General features: G+C 40.9%; 1 protein-coding gene across 3 annotated transcripts in view; it reads left to right on the top strand.

Moving 5' to 3' along the window:
• FAR2 (fatty acyl-CoA reductase 2) overlaps positions 1–14,993 on the top strand; it is a 137,659-nt gene that overhangs the window by 110,495 nt on the left and 12,171 nt on the right. For all 3 annotated transcript variants that reach the window (XM_066258028.1, XM_066258029.1, XM_066258030.1), the window contains 4 exons: positions 6,509–6,686; positions 8,167–8,211; positions 12,323–12,441; positions 13,365–13,432. In XM_066258028.1, coding sequence (XP_066114125.1) covers positions 6,509–6,686; positions 8,167–8,211; positions 12,323–12,441; positions 13,365–13,432 — 410 coding nt within the window. The remainder of the gene's footprint in view (positions 1–6,508; positions 6,687–8,166; positions 8,212–12,322; positions 12,442–13,364; positions 13,433–14,993) is intronic.

Below are 14,993 nucleotides of genomic sequence, written 5' to 3' on the forward strand. Positions count from 1 at the left end.
GTTCAGGTTTGCATTAGATTTGGACAGGCGGTAATGAAACAATGGAGCCAAGAACTGATGGGCCATTAGCTTTAATCCTAGCTTGCACCCGGCAGGCAAGAAATACACACAGTGGAAAAACACTTCCCTTTCCATTCAGGGTTCCCAAAGCCACTGACTTATCCAAGTTTCCTAGAATCAACAGTTTCTAGCTCACTAGCCTTATTCACCTCTGTTTCCCATTTCCTTCTCCCTGCACAAACACTACACAAACTGGCTTCTCCTTCAGCACTCCACCATCTTGGCTGCTTCTCCTGGCCTCCACATGCCTTTCTCTGCTCTCCTACAGCATGGGCTCCTCCTAGAACATAGTCACTCTTCCCTGGAACAACGTGATCTCTCTTCCTTTTAAAACCTTTTGGCGTGAAAGCCCTCTCCTAACACATATTAACATAATCATGCCTATCCCAAGCAAGAAGGGCAACTAATATTATCACCGCAGTGATGGGCTTCCACGTGGGCAGTGCCATCTTTAACAAAGTGAGCATAATATATTTTATCTGCCCAACAGAGACCTAATCCCAATTTATGTAAAAGACAAATGGCTTAAATTTGTGGAGTGGGAGTTTATTTAAATTAGTGATTCCTACAAGACTGAATTGGTACCCATGATACCCTAGTACCTTAGAGCCATCCAGATAATCCAGATGTTGTCAGAGGCCTTGTGCAAGTCTTAGTCATGGGCAAGTTTGGAGACTGTGCTTGTTTGTTTGCTTTTTTGTTTTAGAGAGAGGGAAAGAAGAGAGAGAGGAAAGGAGAAAGAGAGAGGAAGGAGGACAGAGAAAGTAGGGGAAGAGAGAGAAGAAGAGTGAGAAAAAGAAAGGGGGAGAGAAAGGAGGAGATAGAAGGGAGCAAGGAAGGGAAAAAGGGAAAGGAGAAGAAGGGAAAGGAGAGAGAGAGGAAGGGAGAGAGAAACATCGCCTTGACTGGAAATCAAACCGGCGACCTCAGGCTCAAGCTGGCGACCCTGGGCTCCGAACCAGTGACCTCGCTGTTCCAGGGTCCACGCTCTATGCACTGCGTACCCACTGCGCCAACGCCGGTGGGAACGTGTGTTTTCAAAGTGCTTCCTCACTGAGCAGTTTTCCTTTGTGGTGAGAATCATTTGTGCTCCAGTCACCAATGCGCCTGTTTTCCCCACGCTCCTCGCCTTGGTTTGTCTTTTAAGTCCAGATGCTTTAATATAATAAAAAGTTCCCAGTAGATTTGCACCTACTAAAAATCACACTTGTGAAGTTACCAAGCCACCAAAAGACACAGCTAATTTGCCAATGTGAAAAAGAAAAGGTGTTTCTTGATCAAACACAGAGCAGTGAGCTACTGAGGGTGAGTGGAGGGTAGAGGGTGAGAAGCAGGGAGGACGCTGCCTGCAGCCACCATGGCTGCCCAGCCCCGCCCCCCCACAAAACAGCTGACGGCTGTTCAGTCCCCCCCACACACACACACACAAACGGCTGATGGCTGTTCAGTCCCCCAGTCCCCCACCACCACCTCTCGACCTGGCAGCTGAGCTGCCCTGCGTTCCCTGTGGGCTGAGAAAGGAGGTCAATCCTGGGAAAGCAGTTCTGCCTGGCTGCTGAATGACACTGTTAACACTAAGAGAGTGTATCTGTGCTGGGTGGTGGTGGGGGAGCTCACTTTAGTAAGCATGCTTTTATTTTCAAGATCGTATTATCTCACCTGACCAGGCAGTGGTGCAGTGGATAGAGTGTTGGACTGGGATGTGAAGGACCCAGGTCCGAAAGCCCAGGGGCTCACTAACTTGAGCGTGGGATCATAGACATGACCCCATGGTCGCTGGCTCCAGCCCAAGGTCGCTGGCTTGAACAAGGGGTCATTCGCTCTGCTGTAGCATCCCCCCCAAGGCACATATGAAAAGCAATCAGTGAACAAGTAAGGAGACTAAGGAGCCGCAACAAAGAATTGATGCTTCTCATCTCTCCCCCTTCCTGTCTGTCCCTCTCTCTGACTCCCTCTGTCTCTTTCAAAAAAAAAAAAAAAAAAAAAAAAAAGATTGTATTATCTCAACATGGCTTCTAAGTAGCTGACACAAAATTGAAAATTCTTTGTACTTTTCCAGCTTTAAATACAAATCAGAGCAGGGCTAGTTTGTTTCTAAAACAAACCAAGTCATTTTCATGCTGTTGGGTCATTGGAGGCCAGAATAAGCGCTCCATAAAAGTTTAGAGGAAAAGACAGAGGCCCCTTCAACACAAGCATTAGCTCAGATAAATACACCCTTCTTCTCTCCAATAAACAGTATATATTTACTCTGACACTAACACTGACAAATTGAAGTTGGTCAACATATATAGACCTGTAGCTTCTCCACACTTGCCCCACCACCAGTGGATACTTGAACTTCCAATTCTGCTTCACTCTCTACAAAGACACCCCCTTTTCTTCCTCTCCCACAGTCTTCCTGCAGCTCAACCTCCTTCAGAGTCCACCCATTCTCTCCAATCATTGGCCAGCTTGGCTTCCCAACACCTTATACAGAATATAAACTGGCCAATCAAGGCCATTCTATGGAAGAGCACCCATTCACAGAAAGTCCCTGGGGGCAGAAAGGTGATTGGACACGAAAATAATAAAACATAATTGGTGCTCTCCTGGACTCATTGAAAAGTGGGGAAACAGACCTGAGCCATTCCATAGGGCATGCGAATTGCAACAGTCAAGGTTGGAGTGCAGCTCAGAGGAGAGAGCAGATATCACCAAGAGGCCGTGTGTCCAGCACGGATTCTCCAGAAAGCCTTCCCGATACACCAGCAGCTTGCCCTGCTTATTGAATAAGAAAATTAGGAGGAAAAAATACACATTCCTCTTGCGAGCTCATCCAGTAAATACATAAATTATGAAGTTATGAGTGATTCTAATTGGTTGATTCAATATGTTTCAAACCAAAAAGATAGTAATATCTAGAGAAAATTGCAGGTGTGTATGCACACACATTATTTTCTGAAATCTTTAATACCTTTCAGCTTCTTTTGAATCAATTTATGTAGTTTAGAATTTAGGACTCGTGGGTTCAAAACATCTTCTTGAATACGCCGGAGGGCATTGGTTCATTTCAGAAATGTATTTTGGTTCAGGTGGTGTCATTTTTCCATGCTAACTTATTTACTGTTTTAAAAATAAACTGAGAACAAAACACAGCAGCAAATCAAACTTTGGTCAAGAAGAGCAGGAACTGATTATACATCCTGAAGAGGGTGTCACTTAATTAATGGAAGGGCATACTTGTTACACTCATCTCTGTGAACTGGGGAAGAAGCTGGGTGAGACAAGCTATGGGCTGTTTGGCTGCATTAGAAAAAATATTTTAATACCCTGGACAGATAGCTCAGTTGGTTAGAGCATCGTCCAGAAGCACAGAGGTTGCTGGTTCGATCCCCAGTCAGAGCACACACAGGAACAGATCAATATTCTTCTCTCTCTCTCTCTCTCTCTCTCAATTCCTCTCTTGCTAAAATTCATAAATAATTTTTTTAAAATTAGTTTAAGCCTGACTAGGTGGTGGCACAGTGGATAGAGTGTCGACCTGGGATGCTAAGGACCCAGGCTCAAAACCCCAAGGTCTCCGGCTTGAGCTTCGGTTCATCCAGCTTGAGTGCAGGCTCTCCAGCTTGAGCGCCAGGTTGCCCTCTTGAGCATGGGATCACAGACATGACCCCATGGTTACTAGTTTAAGCCCTAAGGTTGCTGGCCAGAAGCCCAAGGTCATTGGCTTAAGCAAGAAGAGGTCACTGGCTTGAGCAAAGGGTCACTGGCTCAGCTGGAGCCTCCTAGTCAAGGCACATATGATAAATGAATAACTAAAGTGCCATAGCTACAAATTGATGCTTCTCATCTTTCTCCCTTTCTGTCTGCCTGTCTCTCTCTCTCATGCTGTCTCACTAATATATATATGTGTTTTCCAACCAACTACTGCCTCTGTAGATACATACTCCTTGGTTGTTTTACCAAAATTAAGAATGCCTTAGGTTGATTGACTCATTTTGTTTTATCAAAAAGCTTAAGTGCAGTTGTGAATACTTCTGTTTGTTCAAATGATAACCTACAACTTTAGAACAGATATAGTTATTGCCATTTTTCACAAGTAAAAAGAGGGGACATGAGAGGATGATACAGCAAAACAGAGGTAGAGCTATGAAGGGCAGAGGCAGGCCATGGATGGCACACTGCAAATACTTCTGCGCGTGTGTTCTTAGAAACCTGCGGAGCCCAGACTGGCTCAGCCGACGTGGTCGGGCCTCGAAGCATCACCGATGTGGTACACGCTGACACCAGGATGGCAGCTGGTGCTGCGCACGGACGTATAACCCTCGCGTGCTGCTGCGATCGGCTGTGCTCTTAGAACTCTTTTCTTTACAGCCTTCTTCAACGTAGGCTGTGCTTCCATCAGCTAAGTGAATTGTATGCTGGGTGAATTATCTCAGTAAAGCTGTAAAAAGAAGGGAGGAAGGAAATGGAAGGAAGGAAGGAAGGAAGGAAGGAAGGAAGGAAGGAAGGAAGGAACAATTAGGCTGTATCTCTTCTGACTTAGTTTTTATAACCTGTGTGTGTTTCCAAGGAAGGAAAATGGCCTTTGGTTTGTTACTCTACTGTTGACTCCCAAACAAGATGAGGTAAAAAAAAAAGGGGGGGGAACATTATCATAAAGATGAAGGGCTGCCTGCATTATCCCACACTTTCTTTCAACCCTCAGGTGGCCAGATAATTGGAATATCTATTTTTCTAAGTATTTGGAGTTGTTTTTAATTCTAGGAACTTCTCAAACTTTCCCTATTCAATTTAAATCAAAAAGCATTTGAGTTTCTAGAAAACATTCAGCACTTGGTGCAGCAAAGAGAAAAACCAAACATAGACAGTGTTCACGTTCCTCTCCTTTGAGTTTAATAACTCAAATGGGAGTTATTAAAGTGGAGAGTTGTGTTTCTGCATCAGATGGCATGAACACATCTTAAATACTCCACAGTTTATAATGGGAGCCAAGTGGTAACCTCTGAGTTTTCTCTACAAACAAAATAGTAGGAGTGAGCTCAGTTCTATAAAATAGGAATAAATATATCAAGTCACACTAACGTATTTGGGTAGCCTAATTTTTTTTTTTTTTTTTGTATTTTTCTGAAGCTGGAAACGGGGAGAGACAGTCTGACAGACTCCCGCATGCGCCCGACCGGGATCCACCCGGCACGCCCACCAGGGGGCAACGCTCTGCCCACCAGGGGGCGATGCTCTGCCCCTCCAGGGCGTTGCTCTGTTGTGACCAAAGCCACTTTAGCGCCTGGGGCAGAGGCCAAGGAGCCATCCCCAGCGCCCGGGCCATGTTTGCTCCAATGGAGCCTTGGCTGCGGGAGGGGAAGAGAGAGACAGAGAGGAAGGAGAGGGGGAGGGGTGGAGAAGCAGATGGGCACTTCTCCTGTGTGCCCTGGCCGGGAATCGAACCTGGGACTTCTGTACGCCAGGCCGACGCTCTACCACTGAGCCAAATGGCCAGGGCCGGTAGCCTAATTTTTTAGAACTATTTTATATCAAAAGATTGACCAAAAGTGCCTGCCTGCTTAAAAAAAAAAAACATTAACTATTTAATTGACAATAATTATGTTGCTATCTTCAAGTATTGCAGATAGACTTTGAGACTGACAAAATGGTTCTGACACCTTTGAAGAAGAGATTAGGCTGACGCCATGGTGACTTTGTTGATAATGATACCTGCCTTCTTATAAGTAGAGATATTTAATTACTCGCAATTACGACTGCTTCAGAGTACTATAAGCACTCCACTTTGCAGATCATTAACAGTTATTAGAGCACTTCAGAATTCATTGGAAATCTCTGGAAATAATTACCAATTAGCATAGACTCTAAATAGACTTCAAAATACATTTCAGATATATGTTAAAACAGACCATAAGTCCGCTATTTGTTGAGGCATTGAATGGAGGCATTGAATGGAATTTAAAAAGTTACAAGTTTGTAGGGTTGGTGCATCAGGTTTTAATTGGACAACAGTGAGTGAGCAGGGCTGCCCCAGAAGAACCTGGACAAGAAGAGCCTGTGAACTCCATGCATGCACGCACCCAGCACGCTCCAGGGCTCATGATCGGCTTCACAAATGTATTCAGTGCATATGTCCTTGTGAACCTGTTGGAGAGGAAGTTATTGAAGGTAGAGACTATATAATAAAGTAGTAGATTGCATGGCTGTTAAACCTATCTATCTAGGTGTGAGGAGGTAGGATTCAGCTGGTAAGGTTGGGCTGAGCGGTGGGGAGCAAAGAGCTCATCCATCCTACATGAGGTGAAGGACAGGGACACACTCTGCCATCTTGCGACTCTTCTGCCCTCCAGAACTCAGGCTAGAAAGCAGCAGTGTTTTCTGTGATTGTGTCTCACAATGTCTTTGGGGTCCACTGTCTTAATGTATGTTCATGAGAATTCCTTTTCACTCTGGCTTCCTTCAGGTGGTTAGACGACGCTATTATTGACGAGATCACGCCCAAGCTGATTGGGGATCGGCCCAACACCTACACCTACACCAAGGCCTTGGGAGAGATGGTGGTGCAGCAGGAGAGCGGGAACCTGAACATCGCCATCGTGAGGCCGTCCATCGTGGGGGCAACCTGGCAGGAGCCGTTCCCGGTGAGCCAACTCACACGGACTCCTGCTCTGCTTCCAAGCCAGCGTCCCGGCCCAGTAACTTCCTAGTGTCTTCTCTCTCTCTCTCTCTCTCTCTCTCTCTCTCTCAGTGCCGGAAATCAAACACCAACTCTATATTAGAGCAAGGTTCCACCTTTGGTTCAGAAATGGTTCAGCACAAGGCTCCTCTGGGGCTTATGCTGACTGATCTGGAGTTGGGTTGAGGTCTTAAATTAGCTTCTCATTAACTCTAGTCTTAAAATTTCCACGGGAGAGTTTCACTTCCTTTTTCACTATAATTTACATATATCAGCATGTTCTTGATGGTCAAATTGGTGTAAATTCTTGGGCAAACAGGAACCACAAAGCTCACAAAAGGTTCTCAGTTTAAAAATAATAATTGTCAATCTCTGTGTACTGCTCCATCCTTTTGAAAGCACTTTGGATCAAAGTACCTCTTTGAAGGAATTCTGTGAAGTTTTAGGGCCAGAGAAATTTGAGCTCCACTACTTCCTGACAATGCAGACTCTTGAGTTGTCTCATTTGTAAAACCGGGCTGTTACCACCCATTTTAGGAAGCTTATCAAATCACACAATGTGTAGAGAGTGCTTAGCTGTGCCTGGTCCCAAGTAAAAGTCTCAACAAATAATCTCTTCATCTTCTCATCTCTTCTCTCTCCCCTCCCATTTTACACACGCATTTTAACTTTTACAGATAAAGAAACAGACTTAATAAGGTCAACTGACTTGCTGGTGCTAAGGAGACAAACTCAAAAAGACATTTTTCCTCCAACTGTTTCTAAATATAATCTTTCCTCTAACATTTCTAAGCAAGCTAATACAAACATATATATGTAGATAGATAGTCTGGATCAGGGGTCCCCAAACTTTTTACACAGGGGGCCAGTTCACTGTCCCTCCGACCGTTGGAGGGCCGGGCTATAAAAAGAACTATGGACAAATCCCTATGCACACTGCACATATCTTATTTTAAAGTAAAAAAACAAAATGGGAACAAATACAATATTTAAAATAAAGAACAAGTAAATTTAAATCAACAAACTGACCAGTATTTCCATGGGAACTAGGCTCCTCTCACTGACCACCAATGAAAGAGGTGCCCCTTCCAGAAGTGCAGCAGGGGCTGGATAAATGGCCTCAGGGGGCCGCATGTGGCCCGCGGGCCGTAGTTTGGGGACCCCTGGTCTGGATGCTCTAACTCGTAAAATTTAGGCCCTAAGATGTCATTAAACAATTTGAAACTATTCATGACTCCTGCTGGCAGAATTTTAATTCTTCCACAGATAAAGTGCAAAAAATAGATAGCCCTCTGCCACTGACCTTGGTTTGTGATGTGAGAAATACTGGATCAGTTATATTGTGCTCCTGTTTGAAATGTATTGAGATTAGACTGCAAATGTGCCAAGGGGTTAAAATTTTCTGACATGTGTAACCACTAGAGATCTTTTTTTCATTTTTTTAGGGTTGGGTTGATAACATAAACGGACCTAGTGGACTCATTATTGCGGTATGTATAATAATGGGAAAAGAACTCCTTGAAATGTGGTGGAGGAAGAATAACTAACGGCATACTTAGTGTTGGTTTCGCTTCATTGACTCAAACCATAAATGTTACTTTGCTAACTGCAGTCGAAGCATCTTACCTTAGTTTTGCTGATTGAAAAATAGGTACAGAATGAAATTTTATTTTGCGGTTTTCTTATCAAAAAAGCAGACATACTGAGTGAGATATCAGTCACTATTTAGGAGGGTTTTTTTGGAAAAGCCTTTGAGCAGAGGACCATGTCTGTAGTTCTCCTTTGTTACCACAAGATGGGGATGTTTCCTCCTTATTGCTGTTCATTAGTAATGAATTAATGCAGCAAACTGGGAAGGCAATAAAAATCATATTCACAATTATTAAATTCTTGATAATAAAACAGGTATAAATTATATAAATACATAAAATACATCAATAGCCAGTTTTTAATAGATACAAGGAAGAGAACTACCAATAGTAGCAAAAACTTAAAATTAAAAATTGATGAATATAAGAAATGCTTTTCAACAATAATCCTGTCACAGACAAGGAGAAACATTTGTGGTTCCCAGTCAGCAGCCCTTGTGTGTGTCTCCCTGCATAAACAATGACCCAGTTGGGCTGGGTGCTTCACAGTTCACACTGCAGTGTTTTAGGACCAGAACTATAACTCTACTCCTTGGGACAATGAGTGGCAATTCAGTTCTCTCACTGGGTTTAAACCTTACAATCCTCAGACTCCAGACTCTGCCTCTGTTCGCAGAGCTAGGGCCAATGGAACTAAAACACAAATAGAAGACAGTAAATATGACTCCCTGAGAAAGATCGTGATGAACATTCTGATTTCTTTTCTTTTCTTTTCCTAGCAGCCTCTCTTTCTGTTCTCTACCTGCCTTCTTCTTCTTTGAGGCTTTAGTTAGGGTGAACTTTTGGAAACTTAGAACACAACATGACCTGAGAGTGCGTTTTATTATATCGTTTACAAAAATGCAGTTATCCAAAATTTTCCAAACTGGTTTCTTATGTCCAAAGGAAGGGGGACCAGGTACAAGAAAACAGAAATGAGGAACATAAGAAAATGCTAACAACCACTGAAAAGCGATGTGAGAATGTGCAGGGTATAAATAACTCTGGGGAACAGAATGTTTGTTGCATCCACAAAAACACTTGTTACCTAATTCAAGTGTGCTGATCTCAAATCTGACATTAGTTTTTCTCTGTAAACTACAGTTTTTTTGAAATTCAAGATTTTAGGTTTTTATCTTATTGTAAAATTTTCAACATTTAGTTTAACACAATGAAGTAGAATGTCTTTTTGGGCATCATCTTTGTGAAAATATAATAATATATATAATGCAGTAAATTCACTAAAACACTAAAAGATATTATTGCATCAGAATTTGACTACAATTTCAAAATAGAACATATTAAAACACTTACTTTAATCATAAAATTGCGTAAAACTTAAATTCTATTCAGGCAAAAATTTGTGTTTGTAGCTCTTGCGTTTGTGTACTTGTTGAGGAGAATCTTGTTTGATGCTCCAGCAGTATTCTGCTCATCACTAACAGCTCCAAGATTTTCGGGAAACTTATCAAGGTGACTGTTCAGGAAGTGAATCTTAATGCTCTTGTTACATCCAATGTCGCGGAAAGCCAACAGCATCCTTTGAACCAGAAGTTCATAGTTTTCTGCTTTATTGCTAAGGAAGTTCTTTGTAACTGCCACAAAGACTGCCATGCTGCTTTCTCCTCCTTTATCATCTTCCTGGCAAATTCTTTGTCATGTATAAGGGTTCAAATTTGAGGTCCATCGAATACACCTGCTTTTATTTTCTCAAAAGACAAGGCAGGAAAAACAGAAATAATATATTGAAAACATTCACTTTCTCTATTCAAACCCTGAACAAACTGCTTCGTTAAGCCAAGTTTGATGTGAAGTGGGGGAAAAATGATCCTGTCTCAATTAACTACAAGTTCATTCACAATATTTTGCATCCCTACTTCCAGAGCTTCACGTTTCAGCCACTCCTTTTGTGTCCAGTGTTTCTCCCAAGCTCGGCTGTCTCACAAACACAGAAAGCAAGGATACTTTGTGAAACCTCTCTGTTGTTCTAGCAGGAAATTTACCATTTTAAGATCCACACAAATGATCCAGTTATGCTCCTCAGACTTGAGAAAGTCAAGGACATTTTTTATGTCATTATCATCTTCTCACAGATGAGTTGAATAACCAATTGGAAATGCTGCATAAACATTACCGTTGTGTAGGAGAACACATTTCAGACTTCGTTTTAGAGCTGTCAAGAAATAGCCGCCATTCTGTTGGACTGTAAGTGGTAACACCTACCTGGCTGAGAAGAATACTGATATCATGACAGTAAACAAAGTGTTTGTCTTCAGAAAAAGAGTCCACAAAAATTTGTTCATGCTTCCTGAAATGGGATACTTTAGCTGACCGGTGAAGTACATTCTTTTCTTGAAGCCTAGAGGCTAATAACTCAGCTGCTTTCTTTGATAGGCCCAAATCTCTTACTAAGTCATTCAATTCGGGTTGGCTAAACTGCTGAGTGGTTAATAACTGCTTGGCATCAGAAAAAGACCCTTCAGATTCTACAACCATTTCCTCATGCATCTTATCAAAATACACTTGATCACCATGTTCACTTTCTTCGCCCTTAGAAGAAATAAAACCATTGAAAACTGGAACTGGGAGTGTCTCAGAGTGTGGGATAGGTCGTATTGCTGAAGGAATATTTGGATATGCGATCATACACCGTTTTTTCTTGCCGATGCCCTTTGTATGGATCAGACAGAAATAAAAGTCACTGCTGTGGTCCTTAGGTTCACGCCAAACCATGGGAATACCAAAAGGCATTCCTTTGCATTTTCCTTTCGTCCAGTCACGAAGCATTTCCTCACAATTATGACACACAATATGAGGAGCCCAATTCTTGTCTTGATCGCCAAGGGGAACTTGAAAATAGGCAATATATGCACGTGTCACAAATGATGAAATATTGCGCCTTTGACATTGAAGTGTGTAACAGCCACATATTTAACAGAAGGTGTCAGGAATATTCTTACATTTACACCTACTCGAAGAAGCCATGATTCAATTTTAAAACAAAATAAGAGGGTGTTTTTATCAGATAATAATTTTTTACATTTAAAAACAACTACAATTATGTAAAAGTGATGTTTGTAAAACATTAATTGTCTTGTGGTTATGTTCAATCCAAGAGTTGTTGCCCTTTAACTCCAATTTAGAAACCAAGGCATGCCATTAACTGTAACAAAAAGAAATTAAAATTGCATAAAAACTACAGCATGCACCCAAAAACGGATTTCAGATTTGGAATCACCAATGCAGAAATATATAGAAACAGTTCTAAAACCTCATGTAACAGATAATGAAAAAAAAATCTTCTCCAGTGATCAATTACTTCATAAAATAATTAAGCACAACTTCTTATTTTTTTAACTGACTTATTTATTGGCATAACTTATTTATTAACATAAATAATTCCCAATTCTTGCATCTATATAACATCTTTGATCTGTAAGCTGAACCAAAATACCAAAAGGAAAGTACATAATGGTGGCTTTTTCCCAAATAATAACAAAGTTGTTGATAACTGGTAGAATTGTATTAATTTAAAAAAATAAATATTTCTTAAACTTTTAGTGTCTGCTGTTGCTTATAAGTTAGTTAGTAAGCACTAGCAGAAAACAACATCATTTAAGAAGTGGTAAAGTAACACAGTATTAACGGGAAATTTGGGAAACAATTTTTAAAATGTCATACGAATTAATTTTTAAAAAGTAAAAAACTAGTTTAGGTGTTTGTTAATTAACTGAATATATCCCCTCTCAAAAAGTTGAGGAATTTCACTCCCTAAAGGAATCTAAGGACCACTCATTAGTTGTTCATAGACATGTTGGCATTTGAGGTGACCTTGGCTGGAAAGTTGGAGAGATGTCAGCCCTGGTCCAGGAATGTGGTGAGTGGTGGATCGATGCTGTTACTAACGGCCTCAGTATTGGCTCCAGCTGCCACATCGGCCCAGTTCAGTGTTTGTGCTCCTCTTCCTGTGCAGGCTGGGAAGGGGTTTCTCCGCTCCATCAGAGCCACTCCGATGGCTGTGGCAGATGTGATTCCGGTGGACACAGTCGTCAATCTCACCTTGGCTGTGGGCTGGTACACAGCAGTTCACAGGTGAGGATGCTAAGCTGGCTTTCAAAGATTTTATGATAAGGAGAGTGAATATATTAGCCTTATTTTCAAAAGATATACATTTTATTATAGAAGACCCTGAATGGGAGAGGGTGTCTGTCTCAAAATTTTGCATAGTTCCCAATATGCCATCATATATGCATCAAGTTGTGTCACAAGTATTGCTTAGTACTTCACTGATCATAAAGTGACAAACTTTTTAAATTACTTAACCATAAAATTCTTGATACCCAAGAAGCTTTTCTTTCTCTGTAGTAATCTAAAATATGGCTTCCTTTTTTAAGGCAAAGGAGATGAAAGTGAAGGAAATGAGAGCATATTTTGTATTTCATTGACCTGCTCAGTCCCTGACAAATGGCAGAAGTTCAGTCACCACGTACGGGGCATTTCATGGTACAAAGAAAAAATAAAATAAGTTGCTTGTATATCTGACTCTGTTAGTAAATGATAAACAGAATTAAATTTTTCTTCCTTGATGTCATTTTCTTACTTGAAGGATATTTATATATTTTCCAAACCAACAGGACTTAGCTGGATTTAGGAAGAAATATAGCTTATATTTTTGCCAAATAAACATGTTCGTAAGTTAGAAATGTGATCATCTGCATTCTCATTGTCATGACACCTCCATTTGCTCTACAGAGATGTCATCCTGTCTGAGATCTCTTTCCCACACTCACACTCATACACACACACACACACACACACACACACACACACACTTTTCCTTGGCTTCTTCCGTTTTGCTTATTAACCCAAAGAAGGAACCAATCAGGAGGGTTGCCTAGGTGGCCTTACTCACAGGAATTACTAAAATAACCTTGTCTAAATATCATTTTACCTTATCTTTCTTTCATTAGTTCTCTACTTTGACATATTTATCTAAATTTGATTTCATTTTCCAGACCTAAATCAACATTAATCTACCACTGTACATCTGGGAACTTTAATCCTTGTTACTGGGGCAAAATGGGTAAGTACCTATCGCGATATAATGACATAACTACTCTGTCCCCGGGGGGAAAGAATTAGACAGTGTGTGTCATGGAGCATAGCGTCTAATGGGGAAAAGACACACAAAAAAATAAGAGATCAAATAATTGCAACTTAATGACGTGTGAGAGTTTAGAAGAAGGGCCAGTGGGACTATATGCATGATTGTAAGCAATAAGGAGGCTGTTGGCCATAGTTACTAAAAAATAAGTGAAACCAAGTAGAAGTCAGCAGTTATGAGCGATGTCAGGAACGGACTGCTCCTACCGCGGCCACTGCTCCGTCGCTGACAATGTGAAATGACCAAGTAGATTTAGAAAGGCCCAGTAATACAAACTTCTGGGACTGAGTCAGTGATACTCTTCATTCATTATGCAGTCAGCCGCAAGAGTAAGCCTGAAAGTGTCTCACTGGAGTAATTAATTCTGCATAGAATGGAAACTTGACTAACTGATCTTGTACTTCTTTGTCAGTTCAGGAGGGGATTTTTCTTGTCCTTATCTGAAACTTTAGGTCACTTAGCTATTTTTTTAAGAACTAGATGTAGAAAACAATAAAAGGTATTTAACCTGTCAGAATCCAATTTCAAATTCAGAACACTCAGCTGTGCTCTTCTATTTGCAAAGTTGTCACTTCGGTGACAATTAAATGAAATTCTCCAGCAGCAAAGCTCTTTAGGGCATACCCAGCTAGTTAGGTCATATATCAAAATAATTCTGAAAAAGTTTGGAAATAAAAATAAATCTCCCCTACCTCAATAACAAAATTAAGATATCACTCATAAGAAGAGGTATTAATAGACACAAACAAGATATTTTAACCTCTTAAATAAAAAGAGGCTGCATGTAAATGTTATTTCTGAGATTCAAAATAGTCTTCTTTCAAGCCAAAAATTTTTACTGTTTTATGGAATTATAGACTCGCACAGTCGAAAATGATCTTAACATAATCTAGGGGTGTTTCTTTATGTAACACGAGAGATCCAGAGAGAATAGATCTATTCACACCCGTGCGGGGGGGGGGGGGGGCTAGTGCCTGCCACACGGGCGGCCCTGGGCCTGCCTGAGCATGCAGGAACCAGCGCTAGTGATTCCGAAAATTGAATATGATTCCCTCCGGGAGTAGAGGAGCCCAGATTCCTGGCTCAGCTGTTTCTTGAAAATGTTTTGCTGTATAGAGTATAAATTTTTCATATAGATTTCCAAGTAGTATCTTTTAAGTAGAACAGTAATCCTATTACCATAATAACTGACATCATCATAACTGAATAATGAATTTAGGCATATTCTTGGAAAATTCTGCATAGATAAAATCAAAATTGAATCCAAAAGAATATTTTTTGAAAAGAATTATTGAATTTACAAATGTCCATTAAAAGTTTTTAACAAGATTTTACCTAAGTAATAAAATAAAAAGAAAACATTATTATGAAAAAATAAACTCTAGAGTTAAGAGTAGACAATCGAGTCTTGTTTAGTTCCAGAGAAGTGAAAATCCCAAAGAAGTGAGGCTGCAGTGTTTGAAGTGACCCAGCACAGAGG

Source organism: Saccopteryx bilineata, chromosome 2 (genome assembly GCF_036850765.1).
Source record: "Saccopteryx bilineata isolate mSacBil1 chromosome 2, mSacBil1_pri_phased_curated, whole genome shotgun sequence".
NCBI classification, from domain to species: domain Eukaryota; kingdom Metazoa; phylum Chordata; class Mammalia; order Chiroptera; family Emballonuridae; genus Saccopteryx; species Saccopteryx bilineata.